Here is a 26,785-nt window from a genome sequence, read left to right as displayed (position 1 = left end):
AATTGGAGATCCATGGACAGCTTGAACAGTGGTATTCGCCCTAAGTTTACGTGCACTTGGTCATGCTTTTTGAGAGTTAACTGTTGTGCTGATGATGGCTGCAGCCTGAGAACTTGTCTGCTGTGCAGCATTGGGGCAACTAAGTTCCATTTTTAGAATGGCACTCACACTGTCACATAGAACTTGCACACTTTCCTCGAAGCTTCTCATAGCCTCAAGAAGCCCATGATGCCAATTACGAATTGTAGGTAGTCGAATGAAGAGTGGCTGCTTTGCTCGTTACAAGGCTTTCTGGTACTTTACTGTTGCACTTACAATGGCTCCTGCTAAAAGACGGTAGCACGGATCATTGCTGGCTAAGCTGCGGTCTTTTTTGAGCAGGCATTCTTGCAGTGCAATGTTTTATAAAGGCAGTCCAATTCATCAGTTCAAATTAAACAACAGGCCACTGACGCTTTCCTTATGGGAATTTATCGCGGCACCGATGAAGGTCGCTGCTTGAGAAGGGCTTGGCGATCACGTAGCGCCTTTGAAGCCATGTCGCGGTCCTTCTTGGACGGGGTCTTCTTGCGCTGTCGTGCCTGAGCCAACCGTCGCCAGGCTTCAAGAAGCTCATGGTCCGCCACCCGTAAGCGCCGGTTGAATTCTTGCTGTGCCAGGCTCTCACGGGCACGCCTCAGAAGTGCATTAAGCTGAGCTCCATTTCGATTGCTGATACTCCGGAGCTCTGTTTGGCATCTCCGTAGTTCTGTCATGACCTGAAGTCAGAGAACGCAGTTCCATGCAGGATTAGTGTGAATAACAAATTGCGTCAGTGCAACACGTAGACACACACAGAAAACAAATAGAACAAAGCTTTTGCCTCACCACTGCATAATAAATATTTACTGTAATGTTACAAAGGAATAAAAATAAAGTAACCAAATGACAATACTGGCTTTTAGGCCAAATTATTGGGAGTCTAAAAAACAAGATTCACCACAAAAGAATGGTTTTTATTCTACCATAGTGGAATGAAAAGCTTGTCAATGCACTGCTGCAAGCACTTGCATGCGACTTGGTCTGTATTTTGACCAGTGTCATGTCACTACAGCCAGATGAAAGCATCGTTAATGCATGCACCAAACCTCCATCCCCTGGTAACTTCAAACACGCCTGACCATGCTCCACTAGCAGAACAAAAGTGAGTTACTTCGCAACTGTCATGACCGGCACTTCACTTGCTTCACTGTGGCCTTTACTGGCACCTACAACTAGTTTGGCGTAGGTGTGTTCTGAAGCAGCCTTCATATTTCTGAGTGACAAAATTTCAGCAGAGAACAATATGGCCAAAAGACTGTTTTACTATTTAATATGTAATGAAGCAAACACTGGATGCACATGAAAAACACACAAATGCAGCCTCGGCAACATAGCAGTTTAGCTTGCCCTGCGGTTAGGGCGCGGTCGGTGACTAGTCCATAGCTATCTATAGCAGTAGCATCGTTTGCTACTTTCAATTTCAAATAGGCCCTGACAACGTATCAAAACAAAAGCATTCCTATTTCTGTTCGTCTAAGCAGCCGAATCAGCATGCAGTTGTGCACACTTAATACAAGCTACCGAACAGTGCACTGCAAATAGGGTGTCCGAATTTTAGGTCATCCTAATACATGACATCACTGAAGAGTGGTGGTGTCGCGATGCTGTCCATATGATCAACATTGTCCTAATTGTGGCTCAGCGACTGCATAGTACAGTTAAACCTCCATATAACGAACTTCAGTATAACGGAGTGATTTATACAGGATTTCAATATAATAAAATTTCACTGCCGCCGCGAAGGAATACTGAGAATCCATACATCTTGCAGCCCCTCCCGTGCAAGAAGAGTCCATTGGCAACTATATCTATATTTATTTGCATAATAAAGACATAAGTAATTTTGATACAGTTAAACCCCAATATAACAAAGTTTATGTCTTGCAGTGGACAAAGAATAGGCTGATGATGATAACGAAGTCGGTAAAATTGGCACTTAGCTTCGTTATAGCAAAATTCAACCTCTGATGCAAATAAGTACAGTTGCCGATAGACTTTTCTTGCACAGAAGAGGCCACAAAATTTTCAAAATTATAGAGCACTTGGAAGAGAAAAAAGAATAATTTTGTAGAATTTGCGACTCGGTGATGAAACCTACGGTTTCATGCTGTGTCGACATCTTCACAGCGGTACAAATCAAAACCAGTCACAGTTCCGTAACCACTCCACCCCCGCGGCTAATAGTATTTACCCGCAGTGGGACGATGCTATCGTGGAAAGCGCTGGCAGCGAGAATTGAATGCTTCGTCTGCCTCTCGCTGCAATGCATCTCGCTGGTAACTTGAGATCATGCAACCTCCAGTATTAAATGCGCGGGAACATAGCGCACAGGATGGCATACCATCTAGGCACATCCACATTTACAGACGCGGCAGATTTACCTCTAAAACAGGGCACGTGGGTTGCGTATGCGCTCAGCTGAGCTGACAGCTGTGCGCAGCCATGGCCATGCTAGACAAGCGACCGCACACCAACCTGCCTCACCCCCCCCTCGCGCTTGACTGCGTTACATCAAGCTCGTTCCCCTGCCCCCCTTTCCCCTTGCTCACGCAAGAAGACAGCGCTCATCAAGCCACCATTCTTCTCGGCTGACCCTCGCACGCTTTCACTTTAGGGGTGTGAGATTATTGTAAACTTCCGAATAACGAATTGAATATTTACTATTCGTAAATGCAAATACTTTTCTAATACTTTTCAGATATATCAAAACATCCACTGTGCTCAAATAAACATAAAATTGAAGCAAATCTACAGCAAATTTTCACCCCTGCGGGCATAGAATAGACATAAAACATAAAACTTGCGTAGTGGAGCAGGCTACGTCACTCAGGTAGCCATACATACTGGCTGCACAGCAACCATTTGCACTCTCTGAAGAGCCCTGTGCGTGCAAAGAAACTACTTGTTTGTTTCTAATGCTCCCTTTATGCTTTTAATAAACAACACTTCATAACATACTATGTAATGACAGAAACTAGCTAACTTTAAATGGGTCCTGAACCACCCCTCGAGCTTGGTAAAAAAACATTGTCCGTGGATAGCGTACGCTGCTGTGAACATTTTAGCCAAGTTTTGGCAGTCGTGCACGACGCGTGGAGCTCGCAAGTGGAGTGCGAAGTCACCTTTCTCTCAAAAGCTCTTTTTCAACAGAAGCCATGTTTCCCACTCTTTTCTGGACGCTTAATGACGAAATAAAACGTCCAGAAAACGCGGCTGCTATTGGCCAATAGGTGACGTCGATCAAAAAGATAGCCAGGTGAGACCACACACATGCTTGCGGACGTGCGCTCACTTCTGGCAGCTCCTGGATAGATGCCTTGGCAGACTACCGTATCTATTTGAATTTAGGCCGATAGTTTTTTTCAGACAATCATATACCAAACTCTAGGGTCGGCTTAGATTTGAGGATTTTAAAAAATGAGCCAATTTTTTATTGAAATTGATAAACATGGTGCATAGCTAGCGCCACCTAGAAAAGTCAGTATCGCAGCCGCTACTAGCTGCGCCAGTAACCAACTGAAGTACACGAGCAACATCGCCATTTTGACCTGTGTCGTATCGGAGTGTGGTGTGCCGTTATCGTAACGGCACCAAACAGGCGATGCCACTATAATGCCGCTTTCAAACGAAAAGTTGCGCGAGCTGCAGAGGCATCGTCAAAAGTTCAAGCCGGGCAGGACCTCGGCATCGATGAGAAAAATGTCCCATCGTTGGAGGGGGCAACAAGAGAAGCTTTTTGTGTGCACTACCATGAGGATGTTTCATCCTTCAAAAAGTGTAGCATCTCTAATGCGCTTATGATACTGAATATAGTGCACTGTTTGAAGATGAGAGCGATAAGGACGATATCGACAAGGCTAGCAGCGATGACGACGTAGAATGAGCTCACAAAATGCTGCAATTTGTGAACGCTGACCAATGACTACCATCTGTCGGTGAAGCTGGCGAAGGACAAAGCCGGTCGGCACCCCTTAGCATGGTCAGACTCTAGCATTTGAGCGCAATCACGCACTCAAGCCCTGTCGTGCATAAAGCTAGCGCTGCGCATACACACTACAGTTGCATGTAGCTGCAGTTTGCTATGGAGCACAGATACCGCAGCCGCCGCCATGAGTCCACTGGCTAAGCGTACTGTGGCTCGCGTCGTAGGCGTCATAATTGGAAGCAGTGGCGTCTACGTAAACATCTAAAATCAAATGTCAACTGCGCGCCACGGTGACATTTAGAAGGCAGAGCATTTTGGGCATGCCCCGCTCGGCCATAGCCTTAGCAGCGCAAGGCGTTAAAGAAGGAGCAGAAGCACCGCAAACGCTGTGTTTGATTGCGAATAACTCTGCTTCTTCTGAAATTGAAGTAGTTCTTGCGGCAAAGTATTTCTGAAATATTCTATATTAACTTTAATTGCCTTTCTCTACTTCGCTAAAAAGTGGTTCAGAACCCCTTTAAGAATACTGGAATGTGAACACCGTTTTACAGTAAAAGCTCGTTAATTTGAATTCTGCGGGAATGCTATGAAAATTCTAATTATACAAAATTCGAACTAATAAAAGTCAGAGAAAAAAAATCACCGCCCAAGCACTCTGTACAGACGGTTAACCAGCGAAGCTGAAACGTGCGGCCCCGGTGTTTAGCAGTGGGTTAATCCCGACGCTGTATTGAAGCGTTTCTCAATTATTGGTTACACGTTTGAGTTTCTAGTGGAACGCAAGCACCAATGGCGAAGGATGGTGCTAAGCACGACACCGAGCTAACTTGAGATATTGAACACATGTGACAATGGCGAGCCGAGGAGGCGGCATTGCAGGCAGAGCAGCGTCAACATGGCAATGGCGGGAACGCGTTCACCGGGACCAATGCCCGCTTTCGGCAGCACTGCTGCGACGGGATGAATGACTTCACTGACGGCGCAGCCAATGGCGCGCGTGGTTGGGTACGACGCAGAGAACGACATCACTAACGGCACTGCCAATGGCGCGCACGCTTGGGTGCGATGTAGAAAACGGCGTAACTGACGGCGCAACCAATGGAAGCCTTTATCGAAACATGTGGCGAACGGTTTTCTCTGTTTCGCCTGGCCATCTATAGCTTTCGCTGCAAAAATCGCTCGATTAAGGCACGTATATAGACCGACATAGCGTGAGCGCACGCGTGCGCGCACACGCGTTACGTCACGTTGGCGACAACAGCGTCTATAGTTCGACGCACTGGCGCAGCCAACCTAACCTGACGCGGTCCAACGTGCCCGACGTCGGGATGGCTCTTGCTCCATCCGCGAGCTCTTCGCGCTGACCAACAATGCATTGCGCAAGAAAAAAGGGTGCCTACGCCGCTTTGCCGACGGTTGCAGACAGCCGTTCAAAGTGCAGTGCGTCCCGAAGCAGACTCTCTATATGGTCAGTACCTGGGCATATGCACGACATGGACGCACTGCACCTTGAAATCGAAGAAGAAACTATGCAGGTACAACAGTGGATCAGTGGTGTACGGTGTCGGCTAGAGACAATTACTTTAAATCTAGAAGACTCCTGTGAAAAATTCGCGGAGATGCTCAAGCACCTAAAAATTCATCACTTTGTTAGCAGGGAACAAGCAAAGTACTTGCAAGAGTTGAAAGCAAACATTAAAAAAGACGAGGCAATCGCACTCATGAACTTTGCAGAGAACTACAGTTTTATTGTTCAAGATGCCTCGCAATCACACCACTAGGTAAATATGCAGGCCACGTTGCACCCAATTGTCATTTACTTCCGTTCACGAGAGAACAATGCAGACATTTCAGTGCAGTCGTTTGTTGTGATTTCAGACAGCCTAGAACACAACACAGTCGCTGTCTGGTCATTTCAGAAAGAAGTGCTGAAGAAGTTGAAAAATGATCTCCCAGAAGTTAAGAAAATTCATTACTTTTCCGATGGTGCGGCTTCTCAGTACAAGAATAAAAAGAACGTCGTGAACCTCTGCTACCATAAAAACGATTTCCATTTTTAAACGGAATGGAATTTTTTTGCCACCTCACATGGCGAAAGCGCTTGCGACGGCCTTGGTGGAACTGTAAAGCACTTGGGAGCAAGAGCAAGTATCCAGAGGCCATACAAAGATCAAATACTGACCCCCTATGAGCTGTTTACATGGGCGGAGAGAACTATCAAGCGTGTCGTAGCCCTCTGGTTAGCCCAAGAAATTATTAAGCAAAATTAAGCTGACCTCACTAGGCAATTTGCAAGAGCGCTACCATTGAAAGGAATACGGAGGTTTCACCACATCAAGGCTTTATCCCTCTCAACGGTGCATACGGGACTTACATCATACTCAGCAACCCAAGAGTTCAAAGCGACGAAATCTGAATGAACATGCCAGCGAAGTTTTCAAAAGCAAAATATGAAGAGCTTCCACTTGGAGCACGGTGCAGTATGTTTTATGTGGCTCCTTGACGTCGGCTCTAACGTGCACTGCAGCGAAAAGCAAGCACAGAGCAACGCTGGCGTTGAACACAAGGACTCAACTTCCAGAATTATTTTCTCGCTTAAAAAAAAAATTGTTGAAATTAAACTTTCAGAAATAAATGCCATTGAATTGTACTGTGTAACTTACTATCTTTCATATTTTTACTTGGACCACCTGGCAATTGACGGCTGAATATGCCACAAAAAGCGAATTTTTTTGCACACACGCGTTTTGTTTTTTCATCTCTGAAACATTTTTATCGGCTTCTTCGCCTTCTGTACAACATGGAGAAATAGCTGGAATGACTACTGTGAGAACATAACATTTTATAAAAAAGTTCGAATTTCCACCTTTATGTACCTTCTTCCATGTTTTATATTTAAACAAAAGTAAAACAAATTCAGTTCAAGTTCATACACAGTGCAGTCCACATATAACGATACCACATATAACGATATATCGGTTGTAACGATGAGTCTAGCTAAGAGTATCAACTTATGCATTAGGGCTATGAGAAAAAAACCATATATAACAATATGTAATTCACCGCGTATCGGATATAACAACTGAAATTTTGCTTCTGGGCGGTGTTTTTCATGAAGAATAATCGTGAAAATTGCGTTCCTACATTGTCCTTAACCAAGACGGGGCGAAAAGTTTGCCTGCGCGAGTTCGTATCTGCCGCCATTACCGCGCAGCGCATCCCGCCCGCGCGCCAATTGCGAAAGCCACGGAGAGCATCGCAAGTTGGTGCAGTGTGCCCAAGATGGTGCCAGCTACTTCGCGCCCACATCACCAGCAGTCGTGCGAGGAGGGGGCGGAAGAAAGGCGACAAGCGAGGGCAACACCTCCTCTCGTGAGGGGCGCCTGCACTCCCTGCAGCGCTCTCTCTCAACGAGCGCGGAATTGCGCCACGGAAGCAGCGGGAGACGAAACTGATTTTGCAAGACTCGAAGAAGTACGAGCTTGCGCAGTCGATGATATCGACGATTATGAAAACCGGGAGCGCCAGGATCATGAAGGCTAGAAGCAGTGGCCATGCCGATCAAAGAAAAAGGCGGGCTGTGTACGCCAGGATGAAACCCCCATGGGTGAAACTAACATGGTGGAAGCCGCTGACATTACAGAGTTTTAGATTAGGGGCCCCAACGCTTGCAACCCCCTAATCTAAATCTCTATTACCGAACTCTGGGAGCACGTCGCTACTGAGGATGTAATGGGTGGTGCTTGGATGGAGGAGTTTTTGAGTGCAAATAGTGCTGCCTCGTTCTACAAAGAGATGTCCAACTGGGCGATCTTTGTCACGGCAAACGGCGGCGTTGTGCGACGAGGGCGACGACATCAGAAACAGTGACATTTGACATTCATGCATGCAAAATTATAGCCGCCAGTGTTCGTGCAGCAGATGGACGCGATGCACACGGCGGTTGTGAATCCGAAACTTCCGTGAAAGCAAGTGCAGATTTCTATTTCAGCGTGACTAATGATTGAGACGCTATTTAGAGGTATAAATAAAAGTTTTATTTTTCACGGCCTACTTTCTACAACGTCGATTTTTTTATCGCAAGTGGCAGTTTCGGTTTCGGGACTGCCCCCCCCCCCCCCCCCCAAAGGTATATTCGGAATTTTTTTTCGGCAGTCCAGATATAGCGATGATCGGTTATAACGATCGGATTTCTCGTTATTCTCGATATCGTTATAAGTGGACTGCACTGTATACGTATAAGAAAAACAATCTCTTTTAGATGTACGATGAAAAAAGTTTCCTAGTCATTGTTAAAAAAGCTTATTTTTTAATTTTAAATAATTTAATTTAAATAAATGAATTAATTTTAATTAATTTAAGATGGCGGCCACGGCGCGAAAGAAAAATTTTCGCCAAGACCAAGCTGGGTTATTGTTTGTCAAAGTAACGCAATAAGCCATGATTTTTTTAAAAAGAAATCGAAGATGGTCGAGCGCGAAGTCTGGATCAGTTGGCATGGAATGACCTAGTTGCAAAGAGTCTCTTGTGTAACCTCCTTCCACGAGCTTGCAAGCATGCCGACAGCAGACCTAAGGTCAACGGTGTAACTTTTGCCGCTGTTTGAGCACAGCACCCTGTGGTTGAGCATGCGTGACCTGGACAGAAGCTTCAGCTTGGTCCATCAGCTGCAGGTTTGCTGTGGTGTTCGGTGACTGAAATTCCATCTGTATAGCCTTTAGGTCTTTGATGCGGCCATGCGCAGCACAGTTGTCCACAAACGGCAGAACTTTTCGATTCTGCTGTTCGAACCTTCTGTCCAACTTGCGAATGTACACTTCGAATAACTGCTGTGTTATCCAGGCTTCTTGTTGGCCTCGTACTGAACAGGTAGGGTTGCCCCTTAAAACACCTTGGATTGTTCGATTTCCCTATGACGAGCATCGGAAGCTTCTTGCTGCCCAAAATGTTGTTGCCAAGGAGGATGGTCGGCCATTCTTTGCTGTGTTCGCCGCCATGCTAGGAGTCATCAACAAATGCAAGCGTTTTCTCTGAGAGCATTTTGTAGAACAATACAGTTTCATCACATTTGAAAATGTTCTCAGACGCAAACTGCTGCAACAAAGACTGTGGCTTTCCATTCCGATACTGTGCGACAGCTGAATCATTAACAGTGTCGCTTTCCCCACACATCTTCTTAAACTTGAGGTGATTGCGATTCTAGAAATTTCCGAACCTCCCATAACTGAACTTGAAGTCATCGATGTTTATTTGACGCGCGAAAGCTTCTGCCTTTTGCTTCAAGATGTAACCCGAGACCAGGATTTGCTTTGCGATCATGGTATTCAGCCACACAAGGAGTGCTTCCTCAAGCTTCGGGTAAACACCCTGACTCGCACTCATTTTTTTGAACCCCGCTTGACTTTTTGGCCACTTCCAAGATCTTCAACTTGCTTTTCATGAAATCCGAAACTGTTTGCTTCAAAATTCCGAACTCCTTGCCCACATCAGCTTGTGACCAGCCGCTTTCAACTTGCTTGACGATGGTGACTTTCTTTACCATCGTCAGCCTACGGCTTTACGTGCTCTGAAGCCATGGGCGAAGATGACGAAGGCGTAGTCGGCGCCATCGCCAGATGCTGCTGACGCGCTCCTTGTGAGCTGTAGATGCTGACGCTTCAGTACACTCACTTGATGCTTCTCCTGGAGAGCTCTGCAACTCAGTTCTTGCAAGCTCCAAGAGCCTTGCTTCCTGGACGTTTGAGCACAAAAGAGGTTCTTAAACCTTGGGTCATAGGCGATTGCCAACACATACTCCTTTAGCTCGTCCTTCCCTGGAAACCTTGTCCTCATGCCTTTCAGCAAGTTTCTTGCAAACTCTGAGGTGTCATCATCAGTTGCAATGCAGTCTTTCAGGACCATCTGTGTTCCATAGAGAAATGGTACTACATACTGACAACAAAGTTGCATACTTCTGGCCACTAGGATCTTTGGTCGGAGATGCAATTGGTTCAAGAGCTTTGACGAGCCCAGCCACTGCTTTCCACTCCTGTGGTGTCAAGTTGGCCACAGTTGTCTCAGAGGTGGCAAGCTCTAAACAGACGGCTTCTTTCAGCTGCACAAGACAAGAGAGCATGTCATGCTCACTGTTTTATCTTGTTTCCACGTCTTGAATAAGTTACGAAACTGAGAGCCCCTCCGTCGCTGGCAGTCCTGCAGTTTTGCCGCAGCTTGGGCACTGTGTTTGTGATGACCAACAATTGCGCGACACTTCTTGAGAATGGCAGGAACTCCTGCTGTTTCTTCCTTGGCATCTTTTATAGCTAGTTGCAGTGTATGGCCCATACACTGCATTGGGACGCAAGAAATGCCCCTAAGGGCCGCACGGAAGTTTCGTGTATTATCTGTCACCACATAGACTGGCACTTTCTGCAGTGACAGCTTCCCAGTTATCCATCATTGCTTGCAGGTGCTCCGGGATGTTGCAAGCAATGTGGCTCTCGGTCACACTCCAGCTGTCCAATGCAAAGCTTCTCATCGCGAAGTTGGAGGTTAAGAAGTGGCAGGTGAGGCTGATGTAACTTTGGTTAGACCTCGACGTCCACATGTCACTTGTAAACGAGATCGACTCTATGCCTTCCTGGAAGTCCGCATGCATTCTCTCCTTGACAGCCGTGACTGTGTCTCTGTACAACTCCGGGATGATTGTCCTCACAAACGTCGTGCGGCTGGGTATCTTGTACAACGGCTCTATCTTGTATCTTGTACAATGTGGTTCATCAGCTCTTTGAAACCTTGATTTTTGACACAGATGTAAGGTTGAAGGTCGAGAACCAGCATTCGGGCAATCTTGGTGGTTATCGCCGTTCTCTTGCGCTGCGATAAGTCCTTGCCCGACTTTAGCGCACTTTTGATGAGCGGCTGTGCACCGTCTGGTCTTCCTTACTTCCCGCTGTCTCTCAAAAACACACCGTGCAAGGAAAAATGCTCATTCTTGAAATAGTTCGCAAGTGGCAGCGTCGTACTCGATGGTGTTTGAAGTTTCATTTCACAGCTTTTGCATGTTGCCTCTTGGGCCAAGTTCTTTACGAAATGTTTCCAAACGGCTTCGTTCTTTCAGTCATGTCGCCCCTGACCGAGAGCAGGATCGTCGGACTACATTTTCGAATATATAATGCAGATGAAATTCGGGAGCAGAACACGTCGGCTTGGTTTTTGATAGCGAGGGACTTGGTGGTTTAGGATCACCCGTCGAAACGACGCCAACGGCCAACGAGGTGGAGCGCGCAGGGGAGACGGGGGAAGAGAAACTGGCGCCACCTCTATTCCACTTGCAAAAGCAGGAGAGAAATTGGTTGGCTCTGTGGCCGAGAGGTGGCGCGAGTGCCGCTGGCGCCGGCCACGCAGCGACGCGACGCAGCCAACACAGCCCGCCGTGGTGCGCGGTTTCGCAGTTCGCAATAGCGCACTTTGGTTGTTTTGTGCTCGCGAATTGCGGTCTCCAATTCCTCTCAAGTGTAACTACAACTTTTACTTGAGAAGAAAATGAGACATGGTGCAACCTGTGCGAGCGGCGCAAACAAAAGGCTGTTTTAGTTGAGTTTCACAGTTCAGCTGTGTCAAGACCACAATTAAATCTGCATGCTATCAGGTTCACGGCATTCAAACTTTTTGTGTATTTAGAGTCTGTGCGCTAGACCATGAGGGAACAGTAGAAATGAAATGTGTTTCGCATATTACCCGCCAACCAGGCTCGCTGAATATATGGAATATTCAAATAACCGAATACTTAAGATTCAATTTGCGAAGCTACAATTCGATTCGTATTGGTATATTCGAGTATTCGCACACCCCTAGTTTAAACGGCTCGGACACAAAAGTTAGGAATCTGGAATGCACAATGTGGTTGAAGTGACGGTACTGCAAATTCTTCAGCAGCTTCAGTGTAATATGACAGAATGCCGCATGAGGGTTACTCTTAAACAGCAGAACAACCTGGTAGCTAATGCAGTGCCCTTTCTATATTCATTGCTAACACTCTCAAAACAGTGCTCACTGTCAATGTTCATGTCCAGGGTTGCATTTCTCAGGGTTCTGCATCAAATATTTACTGAAATTGATTAAATTTCACGACACCAAGCGGTGCCCACTTTGATTGCAGCTGGAAGTACTCATGCAGAATTCAATGAAATACTATTTCATTGCCACTAATTCAATGAGCATTAAATCACCTCATGCTGTAAAGGCATAAGCCGCTGCTGCCACAACGAAGTATGGACCTTACAACGTGGCTGACCAGCAATGGCCCCTGTGTCATTGTGTAAAATGTCTGGCACGGCTTCGCAATACATGAGAAAGGGGCACAAACACAGATCGCATCAGTGGTACTTCGGCAGTGTCCATGTAGTGCTCCAGAAAGTGCAGCTTATAGTGGACATGGGCTTTATCTTCAGCCTGCAGCTGACACAGAAATCAGCAGACCAACATACATTTGGTTAATTAACAAGCAGAAGTTTTGAAACGTGGAGAAAGTAAGGAATTTCGGAAGTGTGACGACTGCGGAAAACTTAATTGGGCTGGTGATGATGAAATATCTGATGCCAACCTGGTCATCTGGGTTGTCAGTCTCGGTCAGGAGGCCATGCTCGCGAAGCTCTCGTCGCACACGTCGCTCCAGCTGCTGAGCGAGGCCAGGGTTCGGACCAAGTGGGGGACCCAGCTGGTTTTCCTCCAGGGGAGGGCACAAGAGGTTCTCCTCCAGCAGGCAAGAGACAAGCCGTTGTGTCAGGCTTCCCAGGGGCTCCCCACCACTGCCTCCCTTGCTGTTGTTGCCGCCCGATGATGGCGTGTCGCAGTTGAGGCTGCCCTTCGTCTGCTGTGGCGACCTGGGTTCAACACACCAGAAGTGCAATTTCAAGCTTCAGCATCAAAATGACGCACCTTTCTGAACGTGGAACACAACAGTAGCAATTCATGATGTTTACCTGTGTATACTTTTTTTTTTACTGCCACGCATGATTGGAGAACTTTCATATGCACTTAACTAGAGCACGGGTTAATCGGGCATTCACGCAAGTTTGTCTTAGGCCCAATCACTTTCATGTCCGGCACTAGACTGCGCTGTTTTGAGTTAATGTCTTAGGTCCAAAACCTGCCCAGTGGGCAATAAGTCAAGAAGGTACTGACAATAATGACAAGCTGGAGACGGTATAAGGGATGCCACAGTGCATCCTCAACACACTTTATGTTTTTATTGCGCTACCAGTGAAATACAGCTGTGGCGGCCGGGAATAAAAAATGATCACCTCATACTCGGCAGGAGAACAGCACAGCTAGTGATTCACAACTACACGCATTTGTTGACTGTAAGCCATATCTAAAGAACCTAAAACGTAATCCTGGCAACTGCAATGGCATGAAGGTTTTAATGGCCTAAAATTTTTGCATTTCCTCACCATGCTTTTACATTAAAGCGTACTTAAGAGGAAGCTCTAGCTTGGGAGCTAGAGTTACGCAGAGATGAACAAACCTTTTTCTATCAGCAACCACTGCATTGATTTTGAAGAAGTTTGCCGCATTCGAAAGAAAAGGTTGAAATCTAGTGACTGTAGGAAGCAGATTTTTTCATTTAGGCCAGGCATTCTTTCTGAAATATTTTTTGAAAATTTTCAAAAAGCTGTACTGTCAAGTTTGCAACTCTATAACTCACCAATAAAAAGTGTTATCACAATTCTGTGAACTGCACCTAATAATGCATCTAAAACTCACAAAATTTATGCATACACACTGCTCTGAAATATGCCACTAATTTCTGAGTAGGACTTTTGCAAAACCCTCTAAACATGGTAACAATTTTACGTAAGCTGTAAATTCATATATCAAATCTGCTTGCTTTAAATGCTCTAGCACATGTAGTTTACAGAACTGGCAATATCTGTTTTTGGTGCAGAGTTACAAATCTGTAAACATTACACTCAAATTTTTTTAAGTTACCAATTTTCGGGAATTTCTGTAAAAAATTGCCAGACAGAAATAAAATTTTGTTTCCTAGTCACTAGAATTTTTCTCTCTCAAATGCAACACATTTCATTCAAATTGGTACAGTAGTCGTCTCATAAGAGCATTCCTGCATTTTACACGCATTTGAATAGAGAAATCTGAGTTGGCCCTCAGTCAAAGCTTCCTCCTTGGATTGAGGCTCTTATTGCACCTTGGAAACTACAGAATCACAGGTATATAACAGTGAAAATAGGGCTATAGTTAGTATTACTCTACAAATGTTGGCAAAATAGGTATTATTTACACCTGCGTGCTGAAGCGAGACACTTTTATTCAATGAGCTTGGACAATGAGCTTGGACACAATCAACTGTGTTAGTGCTGAATGATAGGCACTCAATTGCATTAAGGGCATGCTGCCATACAAGAAAACTTAAAGGGGCCCCGAAACACTTTTTGAACATAGTAAGGAAACGCTAACGATCTGTCAACGAGGCTCCTGTCAACATGTGAGCCAAATATTATTGCACTGCATGCAGCAGGAATTTACGCTCTTGTGTCAAAAGCCATCAACAGATGCTTGCTCTCAGATATGCAATGTCGTCATTGAAAGCAGTTGGCCGACCAACGCTTATTGGCTATTTCGTGATCGCGAGAACATTCTCAGTGATACATAATTGCTAATTTTGAGTTAAATGAAAAATATGTATGTCCACAATTTCAAAAAGACAGAAAAATCATTTTATCTTCGCATTAGACATAGCTGCATCTGCAGCACTTGGCCTCCCAGTTGGCAGCAGTGTGCTGCATAGCATAGTCTACCGCGGCCACCATGGGGTGCTGCGACGAGCTCTTTTGCCACCGCGACACTCAACTTTTGGCTTCTAAGCTGTGTAGCTTCGAGCACACTAGCGGAGACGAAAAGAGAGAGAAAACCAGGTATCGCTGCGATAACTCCACTTATAGCTGAAGGATTCGAAAACTTTTCCGGCACGAGATTCGTGGGATGACGTCCTTTAATAGCGAGGCCATTCTATGATCAGTTCAAAAAGTGTTTCAGGGCCCCTTTAACATGCGTCATAGAATGAAAAAAAGGTAACAACAAGCATTCTCAAAGAGTCCCATGGTCAAGACAAGAAAAATGTATGTACAGTAGAACACCGCTGATACATTCCTCGTTCATACATTTTCCCAGGTAGAACGTCGCTGAAACCTGGGGGGGGGGGGGGGGGAAGTATTCTGTAAGAGTCCACCTAGTGGACTGTCCATTTCGGCTTTCGCTGATTGGCTGCAGCTGTACGAGCGAGAAGGAGACTGGCTGGGGGCACCTGTCTTCTCCTCACCAGTGCAGCTCCAGCCAATCAGCAGCGGCCGAAATGGACAGTCCAATAGGTAGGACTCTTCCAGAATAACCCCCTGGTCCCAGCAAAGGATTCATAGACACCTGTGTATTAAAATTACCTTTGATACGTCATCATTCCTGCATTATAAGTTGCAATATTGGTGTATAATTATAAGAAAAATATGAAGTGTACCATCTACACTATAAAAATCTAAAGGTAAAACTTGAACCTCGCTGTACACCATAGCTGCGTACGTCCAACCACCAACATGCAATTTTGATGTGCCCCGGCCTTGGCGAGTGTGTCTGGTGCAAATTTCAGACATCTTATAACGCGTCTATCAATATTGGAGGAATGTTCAGGATATTCAACGTAATGAGGGTATTATCGTGTCCGATGCACATTATAACAAGGTTTGATTGCATATTTTCATGACTGCAAAGGGTTAAAGAACAAGCCCTGCACAGCACCTTGCTCCCTGGGCTCCACCACCTGTGGCTCGTGCCCCCTGCGTTTGTTCCTCCTGAAGGTCCTCCTGCGCCCACCGCTGGGCATAGTGACGGCCAAGGGCTGGCACCTTCAGGTACTCCGAGGCTTCTTCCTCACGGGCACGCATCAGCTCTTCCAAGGCACGTACGTCCTCAGCTGTCACCTGCCAAGTGGCCACAGACGAGAAACAACATAACGCTGGAATGTGGAAGCGCAGACAAATTGGTTTTCCATATCAAGGCTTTTTTTCACCCGATTGTCACTGTTATCAATTTGACACTCAGCGCAAGTCGCGCCTGTCACGCTTGTATATGCAGCTTCGACACGTGCTAGCAGATCAAGACAGCTGCCATGACGACGTCAATACAAACCATGTATGGTCTTGGAATATACAAGGAACGCTTTATGAAAAGGCTTAACCTTTTGGTAATGCCCTTGCAAGGCCTTGAAGCCAAGGATGCCCTCCAATACATAGAAACTATTTTTAAAAGCCTCAGTCATATTACGAGGACCCGCCACGATAGCTTAGTGGCTAAGCTGTTGCACTACTGGGCTCGAGGTCATGGATTCAATCCCAGCTGCCGCAGCCACATTTTGATGGGGGTGAAATGCAAGAGAGCTCGTGTACTTAGATTAAGGTGCACATAGAAGAACACCAGCTGGTAAAAATTAATCCAGAGTCCCCACTCATTACGGCGTCACTCGTAATCAGATCATGGTTCTGACATGTAAAATACCAGAATTTAATTAATTAATTAGTAACATTACACATTACAACGCATTTACAACGCATAGTAACAAGAGAGCATTTGAATCTATGGCTATTTATACAGCAAAGAAAGATTGCAACGAACACAGGTGAATAATTCTCCAGGGTGGGACAAAATTCAAGTACACACGACCAAAAGTGGCAGTTTGCCATAAGACCACTCACTCTCATAAGCTCAAGCAAAGAACAACACTACACAACGTGATTGTACAGGGTGTTCATTTTTAAGTTTTACAAAATTTTTAGAAATCGCCTGTGGCAGGTAGCACAATTCTTATTTAGCTGGGTTAGTCGATTAGGCGGATATTAGTAGCACGAGAAATCGAAACAAAAATTCACTAATTAACTTCTTGGTTAATTACTTTAAGACACATATTGCAATTTACAAATTGTAGCCAGTGAGCTTGTCGGGCAATTATCCACTTGGAATGAATTTCCAGAATGACACTAGTTTGGATATATGCACCATCAAACTCGCCGTAAAAATGCACTGTTGTTCAACTTACTTTTTTACCAAAATGCTGTTTTATACATTGAAGCAAAAAAGTGACTGGAACGCCCATGTATTTCATCCCACACTTTGAGAAATGATATCTCAAAACTAGTGTCATCCTGGAAGTCAAGTGGATGCGTCTTGCAAGCTCGCCGGTTACAATTCGTAAATTGCAATGTGTGTCATAAAGTAATTAACTAAGAAGTTAATTAGTGGATTTTGTTAATTAGTTGAATGTGTTTCAATTTCTCGTGCTAATAATGTCTGCCTCATTGAATAACCCAGCTCAATAAGAATTATGCTACCTGCCACAGGCGATTTTAAAAAATTCCGTAAAGCTTAATTTTGAACACCCGGTATAATGAGAGAGAACAAGAAAGTTTTCAGGCATTAGACGAACTTGCTTTTGTCGCAGCTAGCATGGGGAAATTAAGTTCTCAGTATGAGTCAACAGCGAGTGCAGACTATGAGATGTGATTCAGACGAGACTAATCGAGGCTTGCAATTCTGAGCTTTGTGCACTTCGATGATGCCATCTACTTAAGGCACATGCAAATGCATACTCTCATGCACAACCATATTTAAATAGAATCCGATCTTTCTCAGAATTTACGGAATGAACCTTACGCAGAACCCACACATACGTGATGCATACAGATGCTTATTTTTACATTATAACTAGAATCAAATTAATTTTATCCATTATAAGAGTAGTAATTCAATTTGCCACAATTAAAATGGCACATGGCAGCGCTTTTGTGGTTGTCACTTTCTCGCCCAACTCATTATCCAGAGTTATTTAATATCCATAAAGTTAGTAATACTGACTCTATGATCGCAGTAGTCTATAGTGGAATGACTGGCAACTATGCTTCAATAAGTCACATTTGTCAAGTACCAAAGAAAAAAGTGCACTTTTTTTGTGTGTGTGCATGCACCATGCAAATGCAAGAAAAAATTACCCAACAAAGTTCTAAAGTTCAAGCGGTGACACGCTATCAAAATTCCTAACTATGTCAACCTTAGCACACCTCCCAAGATAACCATTCATCATCCAGACATAGCAGTGAGGTGGTGGGACTAAGCATCATAAACTGTGCCCGATCAGTGAAAGTCTCACGAAAACAGTCTATTACGATGGTAGGCATATAACACAAAAGCAGGCTTACTTGACCGCAGTAAGGTTCCAGAGAAGCCCAAAAACGGTTTGGCGCATCATTACGTGCAACTGACGGCCCTTCTTCAGTGGTGACACCAGTGGCCAATGTAGATGAGCTTGATGCTACCTGCTTGCGTGGTGGCCGCCCACCCGTGAAAACCTGAGAAATAGGGTCGACACGTCATTTCAGTGAAGATGCACACAAAGCAAAAATGCACATTCTATATCTGATAGTTCTTTTAAAGGACGGACATTGGCGCAAATAAGAGCAGAATCTTTCCGGCACAGTCATTGAGCTCTTCAATAGAGTGATTCAGACATTCCGCTGCGCTCGGAAGGAGAATAAAGGCATGGAGCTGGTATGACCATTTCCTTCATGCTGCACAACCTAACCGCTGTAAACACGTCTAAACTAGCTCTATGATGGCAATGGTCTATAGTGGAATGACTGAAAACTGCAGTTAGGTAAAACAAAAACAGGTTTTGATTGGTAAAAACAAGAATGCAATCTGATGTGTGCGAACAATAGTCAATAGTCATCGTCTTCGGTTGGCCCCAAGTAAAATATAATAAACTCCCGATAAACGGAATTTATTTATATGGGACTGGAACAAGAACTACCATAGTTCTCACAGGCTTTTGCATGGCCTATGAAACCGCAGCAGTCCAACGACCACGTCGTAACGTATTACTAAACATAAATAGCCAAGAAAGTCGAATCCGCCTGGCAAGTGTGCAACTTTCTCTGCAACATTCATGTTCCTCAGTTCTGTGTCGGGTGGCTGCGCAATGCGCTTACCAAAGTGATTCTATCAAAGTGATCATGTGAGACCGCACAAAAAGAACCAACTTTTGTCTTCTGACTGGTTGATGCGCTAAATTAAAAATAATGCTGGGTTTTATAAATGAGAGACAACGTTTACCTGCATTTTAACAGAGGTAAAATGTTTGGTAAATTAAACACTGATTGATAACCTTGCTAACAAGACAGACATTCCCCAAAATCTGCCACACATTAATGTCCCCAGTGTGCAAGGAATTTAAGCACGCGCACCAAAAGCGCCGAAACCGCCCTTTAAGTACACAATCGCCGCACAGCCGAAACGCGCTTTCGAAAGTGCCGCCCTCTGGCCGCCAGCCATTCCCTATATATCCCTAAAAGCGCACTGCTTACCTTTCCACCGTCCCTGAACTTCTTCGACGGCTTGCCATCAGGCGATACTCGACTACGTTTTCCCGGTGCCGACGGTGTGCCACTACCGGTGACGGGAATCTTTTTCTCTTGCCACGAAAGTAGCAGCTGCGTCTCGTGCGCCAACCGCCGGCGCCTCTCGCACACCGACACCAGAAGCGTCTCGAGCTCGAGCTGCAACGGCTCCAAGTCCTCGAGAGAGAGCGTAGCGTCTCCTTGCGCGATTGCCGTGTACCGGGGGCATTCCTGAACGTGGTCCACCGGACTCACGTCTGGAAACTGCAACGGACACTCCTCGGAACCTTTGCCTTTGCCCTTCATGAGCGCACTTCTACGTCACAACAAACAACAGTGCCACAAGTGATTATGAAAAAACGCGGAAGCGGCGATGCGTTTACGGCGTCTCCACACCACTCCTAAAGAAAACGCGGGCACCGCTGCAACGCACTGTGTTCACCCAGCTCACGGGTCTCCTCCTTCTACGTTGGCCATTTGTGCACTTTCGAACCGGTAGCAGGTCACAAATGTTGGCGGTGTAAAGCCTTCTGATGGCAACTTTCGTAGTGAAAGAGAGAACGACGCGTCACGTCTCACGCAGCGGCCCGAAAACGACTAACGTCCGCCATGACAGGCAGAAAACAATGTAGGCGCTATATGCGCTGTCAGTAGACGCGTATTGAAGTAAAAATGTAAGCAGCGCCACCTGTGAAACCTCTTCCCCCATGAAAACTAGAAAACGGCAGTTAGACGTAATTGTTCATCAAGGTTTTTTTGACCGACAAGAGTGTTTGCTCTTGCGTTAGTTGTTAAACAAAAAAAGAGCACAAACTAAACCAACACAGCAGTACGCAAAATTTTGGCTTTCGAGATGGCTTCTGCCCTTCGGCATTCGTTTCAAGTGTCGCGTTGTGCCTGACCACAATTCCCGAACAGGCATTGCCCGAACTTATCGTGCACCGCCGTGAACTGGTTTAGAGTGGTGCAGGCCAATTGGGTGGATCTTGAGTAGTAACCAAACCCATGCCCCAGTGACTGATCTCGGAGGCTTTTGCTGGCGGCATGCGCCGAAATAGATTGAAGAAGCCGGAACACGTCATGGTCACCATGTCTTGGCAATAATAAACGTTGTTATATAGCGCCAATCAGCGGCATTGTACGTAGCAGGCCTGTGGGCCAATCAGAGCTGACAAGGTGAGCGAATTTGACAGATCATCCCCGGTTTGCTACCCTGCCCTAGGGGAGGAGAGAAAGAGGAAGAAAAGAAAGCAAGAAGTGATGCGCCCATGACAGCGTTCACTGCGCAGTTTTCTGAAAGCTGCAAAAGACCTCAAAGATCTTCACCGTGCACTGAAGACGGGGTGTACACGAGGACTCCAGCAGCAGCTATGTGATCTGTAATTATGAGGAGGAGGAAACAACTTCATTCAAGAGGAACAGGGCTTTGTAGTTGGTCATTGTCTGCGGCGACCTCTTCCACCCAGACAATGATTGCTTTTTTGTAGTTTTTCTTTGGGAGACCGTATTAGGGTCCACCATGTCGTTTCTTCTTTCTGGGGTTTTACGTGCCAAATACAGTTCTGATTATGAGGCACGCCGTAGAGGAAGGCTCCGGATTAATTTTGACCACCTGGGGTTCTTTAACGTGCACTACAACGCAAGCACACGGGCGTTTTTGCATTTCGCCTCCATCGAAATGCGGCCGCCGCGGCCGGGATTCGATCCCGCGACCCCGTGCTCAGCAGCGCAACGCCAAGCTGACTGAGCCACCCCAGCGGGTACCATGTCGTTTCTGAGGGAGCTGGCAGATGCTCTCTGGGTGGGGGAAGGCCCTCGCATTCCCAGAGGGTGTGGCTTCGGTTTGCTATGGCATTTTAAAAGCGTAGCTGGTTAAGCCGGCCGTTAGTCCGTCCAAGCGCAATGGCACATACCCCTGTGAACAAGCAAAGCTGAACCTGGATAAGTCTAGTTAAGCATGGTTGGGACTACGTAAGTTTACTCAGTCATCGATAGCCAATAAATAATCAATCAATAATCAATAAATTCTGGAAAATGCTGAGGATGACTTGGTAGTGCTTAGCCTAGTCCAATTACGTGGCCAATACCTTGTGACAGCCAATCGATAGTCAATACATAGCTAATCAATAATCAATAAATTCCTGAAAATGCTGGGGATGACTTGAAGTGCTTAGCCTAGCCCAAATACGTGACCAATACCTTGCGATAGCCAAGCGATAGCTAATCAATAATCGATAATTAATCAATAAATTACGGAAAATGCTGGGGATGACTTGGTAGTGCTTAGCCTAGCCCAAAAGCCAGGACTAGCTAGATTAAGCCGGCCGTTAGTCCGTCCAAGCTCAATGGCTATGCTAATTTTTTATCGCAGTTTTCCATCTGTGAAGACCGCTTCACAATAAGAGTTTTCATCCTCCTGGAATGGCTATACCAAGTTTCAAGCGTTAATTTCTTAATCACACACACTGGAACATTCTCGTGTGCACCCTTTCATCTACAATCAAAGTCCCCACGTACACATTTATGAACGGATAGCTTTTGCGAGCATCCTCTTTACGGCAGTTGGTGCTATCAAGCTCATTTATTTTTTTACTTCTGCATTTTCTCTTGACAGTAATGTTATTTCATCATGTGGTTTCGCCACATACCTTACTCTTTTACTGGTTATATATTTGTCACACCTATATAATTACATTCACCTTTTCTCTACTATCCTTAAAAACCTAACACATGTGACATTCTTTTTGCTTTTACTTAGATACAGCAACACACTAATAAAATATGCTCAATGGTATTGGCACTATTTATGCACATTTCATAGGTCGCCATACTCACTCACGAGTGCACTGGCTCATATTTGCTTCACACTTATTTCACAGGCGTGAGACAGAGCATTAGTGAGTGACAAAGGGTGTGAGTGGACGTGAATATGAACCGGAATGATCGAGTGCCAATGAATTTGAGCAGATGTGCTGTATGAGCAGGAGAGATGGACTGGTTAATGTGAGTAAAGATGTAAGTAGTCAGTGCCGGTAATTTATAGTGGGTGTGAGTATGAACATGGGTCACTGTCAAAAAGTGTGAGTGGACGAGAGTATGTATGTGAGCGAGTGGCAGTGAGTGGGAGTGGATTAAAGGATGATTGTGAGTTGCGTGCCGATAAGTGTGAACGGAATTAAGAGACTACGAACACAAGTGGGCATGAGTAGGAACTTTAGCGAGTGCCAACAAGTGCAAGTACATAGCCTGTGAAAATATTCGCGAGTGAGTATCCACTTATTCTGTGGACAAATGCATGCTGTGCAATGGTGCACCGAAGGGGGGGGGGGATTCTAATACCCCCCCCCCTGAGGCCGAGTTAACCCCCCCCCCCCCCCCCCCGCCGCTTTTGTTTGACCACTTTACTTTCCTTGCGCCTTTGAGTACTGCAACCAAGGTGTAAGACCCGCAATCGTGTGCACACTCGCAACAAGCACATTTTTTGACAATTTTCCTTGAAGAAATTTAAATTAGTGCTGTTCAGATGGTATTGGCAAACTAAGGCAAACTGTCAACGCCCCCCCCCCCCCCCCCCCCTGGCAGAGATCCTGGGTGCGTTACTGATGCTATGTATAGATAATTGTAAGTGGCAAACCACCGTTGGGGCGGTTGCGCCTTTATGGGAATGATGGACAGTACATTTGGGTTGTCTAACTTTCTTTACACTCGCTTCAAACGTCTTTCTGGTCTCCTAAATTAACCTTAAGTTGACTAGTGAAAAAAATAATCTGTTGTAGCCTCGAACTGTTCCAACTGTTTCCAAAACACAGAAAAAAAATTTCAGAGTGTCTAAAATACCGATACAATCATAGTTAGAGCTGCTGCAGGAAGTTATTCGATAAAATTAACTGAGAACAAACACACAGCACTTCGGGCTAAAAAAAAACACACACACACAAACATTGCAACACACGAAAAATAGCTTCAAAGAAAAATGAGCAGTAGTGCATAACCTCAACGAAGCTGTGCCAACAGCAGACAAATTTATGTACTACTCACAATTGCCTATTGTGGCTCTAAGGTGGTTGCAGTGCCACATTTTAGTTAGACTCTATATGGTTTATACTGGCCATGATGTGCTTGCCCATTGACATGATGCAGAACTGCATTGCTGGTGCCAACCAACATCTTAGTTTTTAAACAAGGTGTGCAAGGCTTCTTTTTGCCACGAGCAGCTGTGTTTAACTTAACTGCTTTTGTAATGCTTCTGGCAGCAATGTAGTCTTTGTGAAGAGCAATCTTTTTCTCATATTTCTTTCTGTTAAGAAGAGTGCAATGGGAAAATGTTAGAAACTCCTTGTAGTCCTTGAATACAGTCTAAAAATGCTGCTGATAGTTGTTTCCAAATCATCACTGATGTCACTCACAATAAGCACTTCTCTGGATTGCCTGGTTCGGTTTTCATTTGCCAATAAGTGTATTTGTGTGTTGTAAACACACAAATACAGGGAGTTTCAGCGAACACTTCCGAAGAGTTTTAGAGGCTGCCTGTGGCAGATCCCACAATTCTAGTTCATGAGCTGGTCTACTCGAAGAGGCGGACATTACTTGCCCAAAACATTCAAATGCATAACCGACTAATTGACAAATTTTTTTATACTAATTACTGTATATTTGCTGGGCCTTATATTATATATGGCCCATATTGCAATTTACAAATTCTAGCCCTGGAGTTCGCAAGGCGGATCCACTTGGAACGAATTCTCAGGATGACACCAGTTTCGAAATATTAATTCCCGAAGTTCGCAGAGAAATGCATTGGCGTTCCAGTTACTTTCATTAGAAAACGTCGTTTTATGCATTGAATCACGTAAGTAGCTGGAACGTCAAGGAATTCATGGCTCCCTGGAGCCTGAATTCCTCGACAGCGCAACAAATAATTAATTACGTCGCCTTTTAAAGTGACTAGTTCAAAACGTGCTCAAGGTGCAACACAGCTTTCAAAGAAGATAAAGGAGAGTATTCACATCTCAAAAACGTGATGTGCCAGTCTTTTACCAGACACTACCTATGTGTAGCACGCACTATTGAGGTTCATAAACCTCTTTGAAATCCTTGAAAACCCTTGAATTCGGAAAACAAGAACCAAGGGGCCTTGAAACTCCTCTAAAATAATTGCGCTCCTTCATGTCCTTGAAAACTGGGGTTGGGGGTGGCTTCTGAACAGTCAGAGTAACGAACTTCGCATCAGTGGTATGCTGTGGACACAGTCCATCAGGAAATGATCCTATATAGGTATGCTCTTTTGAAAGTTTCCCTAAGCGATTGCAGTCCGACATTTCCGCATGTAGACACCAACTTGTTTTAAATCGCCATCGTGATGCTACAACTGCTTGTTTTCCTAGTTGGTTTACATTGCAGCCATCTGGGCTCCCTTTTTGAGGCCTGGACTCTAGAAATGCCTGTAGTTAAACCCCCCAAAGCCCAAACACCATTTCACATCAAGTAAAATTAAAATAACTTATTCACATTTGTTTCTAACAATGGAGAGTATATTGATACGAAGAAAACAGTGAAATGAAAATTTATGAAAATTTTGTACAATAATTAATATTGTTGTAATTAATTTGGTTAACTATCCACAACTGATAATAGCCTCCAGCATGTAAAGAATGGTAGTATGGGCTCTACATTGGGTTTCCAGCGTTTAAATCGGAGTTCTTAGGCATCAAATTCAGCAGATAAAAAATGATACGTTGGGCTTTGTGGGGCTAAGTAAGGTTGAGCCATTCTACTTTAACCTGACGAGTATCTTTTGGTGAAGCCAGACACTCCAAAATCCTCATCGAGCGAAGTGTCTGATCACTGATGTGCCACAAGGCAATTGACATCGTTACAATGAGAAAGTCGACATTGAAAAGCCACCAGAAGAGCTTGCAGCAGGTGTGCAATTCAGTGGCTCCTTAGCCGAAAAGAATTGCTGCTAAGAATATCTGAATATTTTTTAGTTTATGTGTATGACTGAAGTTTGTTTCAACCTCCTTGAATTTTGGTCTTCAACAACCTGGAAACCCTTGCATTTGACTATCGCTGTGCTGTCCAAAGCCAAGTGCATTCAGCAACACGACAGGACAAGATGGGAGAAAAGGTTCCCTGCATTTCCAGGAGAAGCACAATCAGAAAGGCCAATTTGGCAACAGAGTCATTGTATGGCCTTCAATCACTGTCTTGTTTGTGATATCATGCAACTGCCACGTCCGCTTACAGTGACGTGAATAGTCTCCTTTCTCATGTCTGAAGCTGCGTCACACTTTGCGTGTGCTTCGATTAGATCATATAAAAAGTGCCGTAATTTGTGGCATTCTCAAAGAATTGAGGCTCTATACCATAATTATGGAGTAGACAGCTATGTAAAAAGAAAAAAGAAACTGTCAGCCCTTCCACTGAGGTGGAGATGGAAGACCAGCAAAGCTGTACTATGGTGGGAATTATGTATTTCCAATTATGACTATTAAGATGTGATGGTGTAATTGGTTATTTGAACTATTAAAGAATGAGAAATATATATGATCCAGTGGTTTTCATTTATTTAGTGACCACAGAGACCATGTCCTTATGGTCGCTACGGTACACTGCCATAAGTGTACGGCAAAGGTTGGCACGTTCTTCATAAAAACGTAACCAACGCCGCGCGCGTTCGGTGCGAACGCGGGCAAAACGCCGCCGCCGTCCACAACAGTTCTGCGCATTGTTTGTGTACCGCACACTACCGCTGTCAAAACGCTGGCTTGAGCAAGCATGCCAGCAGCAGCGAGCAAAGGTTCATGTGGTCTATCGCTTCAACGGAGACTGAGTGGCGAAAGCACAGCGCATACAAAGGTAGGAGCCGTGTTGCAGATCACTTTCAAGATACGACGCGACTGCCCAGCGCCGTGCAAAGTACAAGTTGCTAACAGAGCAGAAGCCGCAACTCCTCCCTCCCGCGCTGCCTTCGCGCTGTCCTCCTTTCACGTGGGAGATTGAGTCGTCAGTTCCTCTTGCGCCCGGTCGCAAGATATGCATTCGGTGCCGCAGCTAAACGTCGCCTCCCCTCTCTCCCTCCTGTCCCCCCACAGCCTTTTGTGCGACGGAAGAAGTGCGTTTGCTCTCCGCCGTGCGTTCGCTCCCCGTGAAAGTGCGTGTGCCTCGCGCGCTTTCACTCACACATACAGCATACGGCCAATGACAGTTTTTTTTGTACTTCCGGACGCGACCATCGAAGACTGAGCCCTTAACAGCTTTGCTGTAAAAAAATAAAGGACAAGATTTTTGTTCAGTATTTCTTTAACCAGACTATGCAACAGCGAAACCAGAATCAAGGCAG

The 26,785-nt window shown here is 45.2% G+C and overlaps 1 protein-coding gene across 1 annotated transcript; it reads right to left on the bottom strand.

The window, feature by feature from the left end:
• Window positions 1-285: 285 nt before the first annotated feature.
• Window positions 286-20,072, bottom strand: LOC119433810 (transcriptional adapter 3). The gene is made up of 5 exons (XM_037701070.2): window positions 19,411-20,072; window positions 18,247-18,396; window positions 15,797-15,978; window positions 12,591-12,870; window positions 286-758 (listed from the first exon to the last, which is right to left on the bottom strand). The coding sequence occupies exons 1-5, from the start codon at window positions 19,747-19,749 to the stop codon at window positions 471-473; spliced, it is 1,239 nt and encodes a 412-aa protein (XP_037556998.1). The 5' UTR covers window positions 19,750-20,072; the 3' UTR covers window positions 286-470.
• Window positions 20,073-26,785: the final 6,713 nt, after the last annotated feature.

The sequence above is a fragment of the Dermacentor silvarum genome, chromosome 11 (assembly GCF_013339745.2).
Source record: "Dermacentor silvarum isolate Dsil-2018 chromosome 11, BIME_Dsil_1.4, whole genome shotgun sequence".
NCBI classification, from domain to species: Eukaryota; Metazoa; Arthropoda; class Arachnida; order Ixodida; family Ixodidae; genus Dermacentor; species Dermacentor silvarum.
Note: the sequence above shows the minus strand (reverse complement) of the source record. Positions and strands in the feature narration are given on the sequence as shown.

Bases quoted from the DNA above. Each gene is read 5' to 3' on its own strand.
- LOC119433810 (XM_037701070.2), bottom strand. From the start codon at position 19,749: ATGAAGGGCAAAGGCAAAGGTTCCGAGGAGTGTCCGTTGCAGTTTCCA. The intron at 18,397-19,410 runs GTAAGCAGTGCG...CCTATTTCTCAG, and splicing joins AGTTCAGGGACGGTGGAAAG to GTTTTCACGGGTGGGCGGCC. The intron at 12,871-15,796 runs GTGCTGTGCAGG...TGTTGAACCCAG, and splicing joins GGTGGAGCCCAGGGAGCAAG to GTCGCCACAGCAGACGAAGG.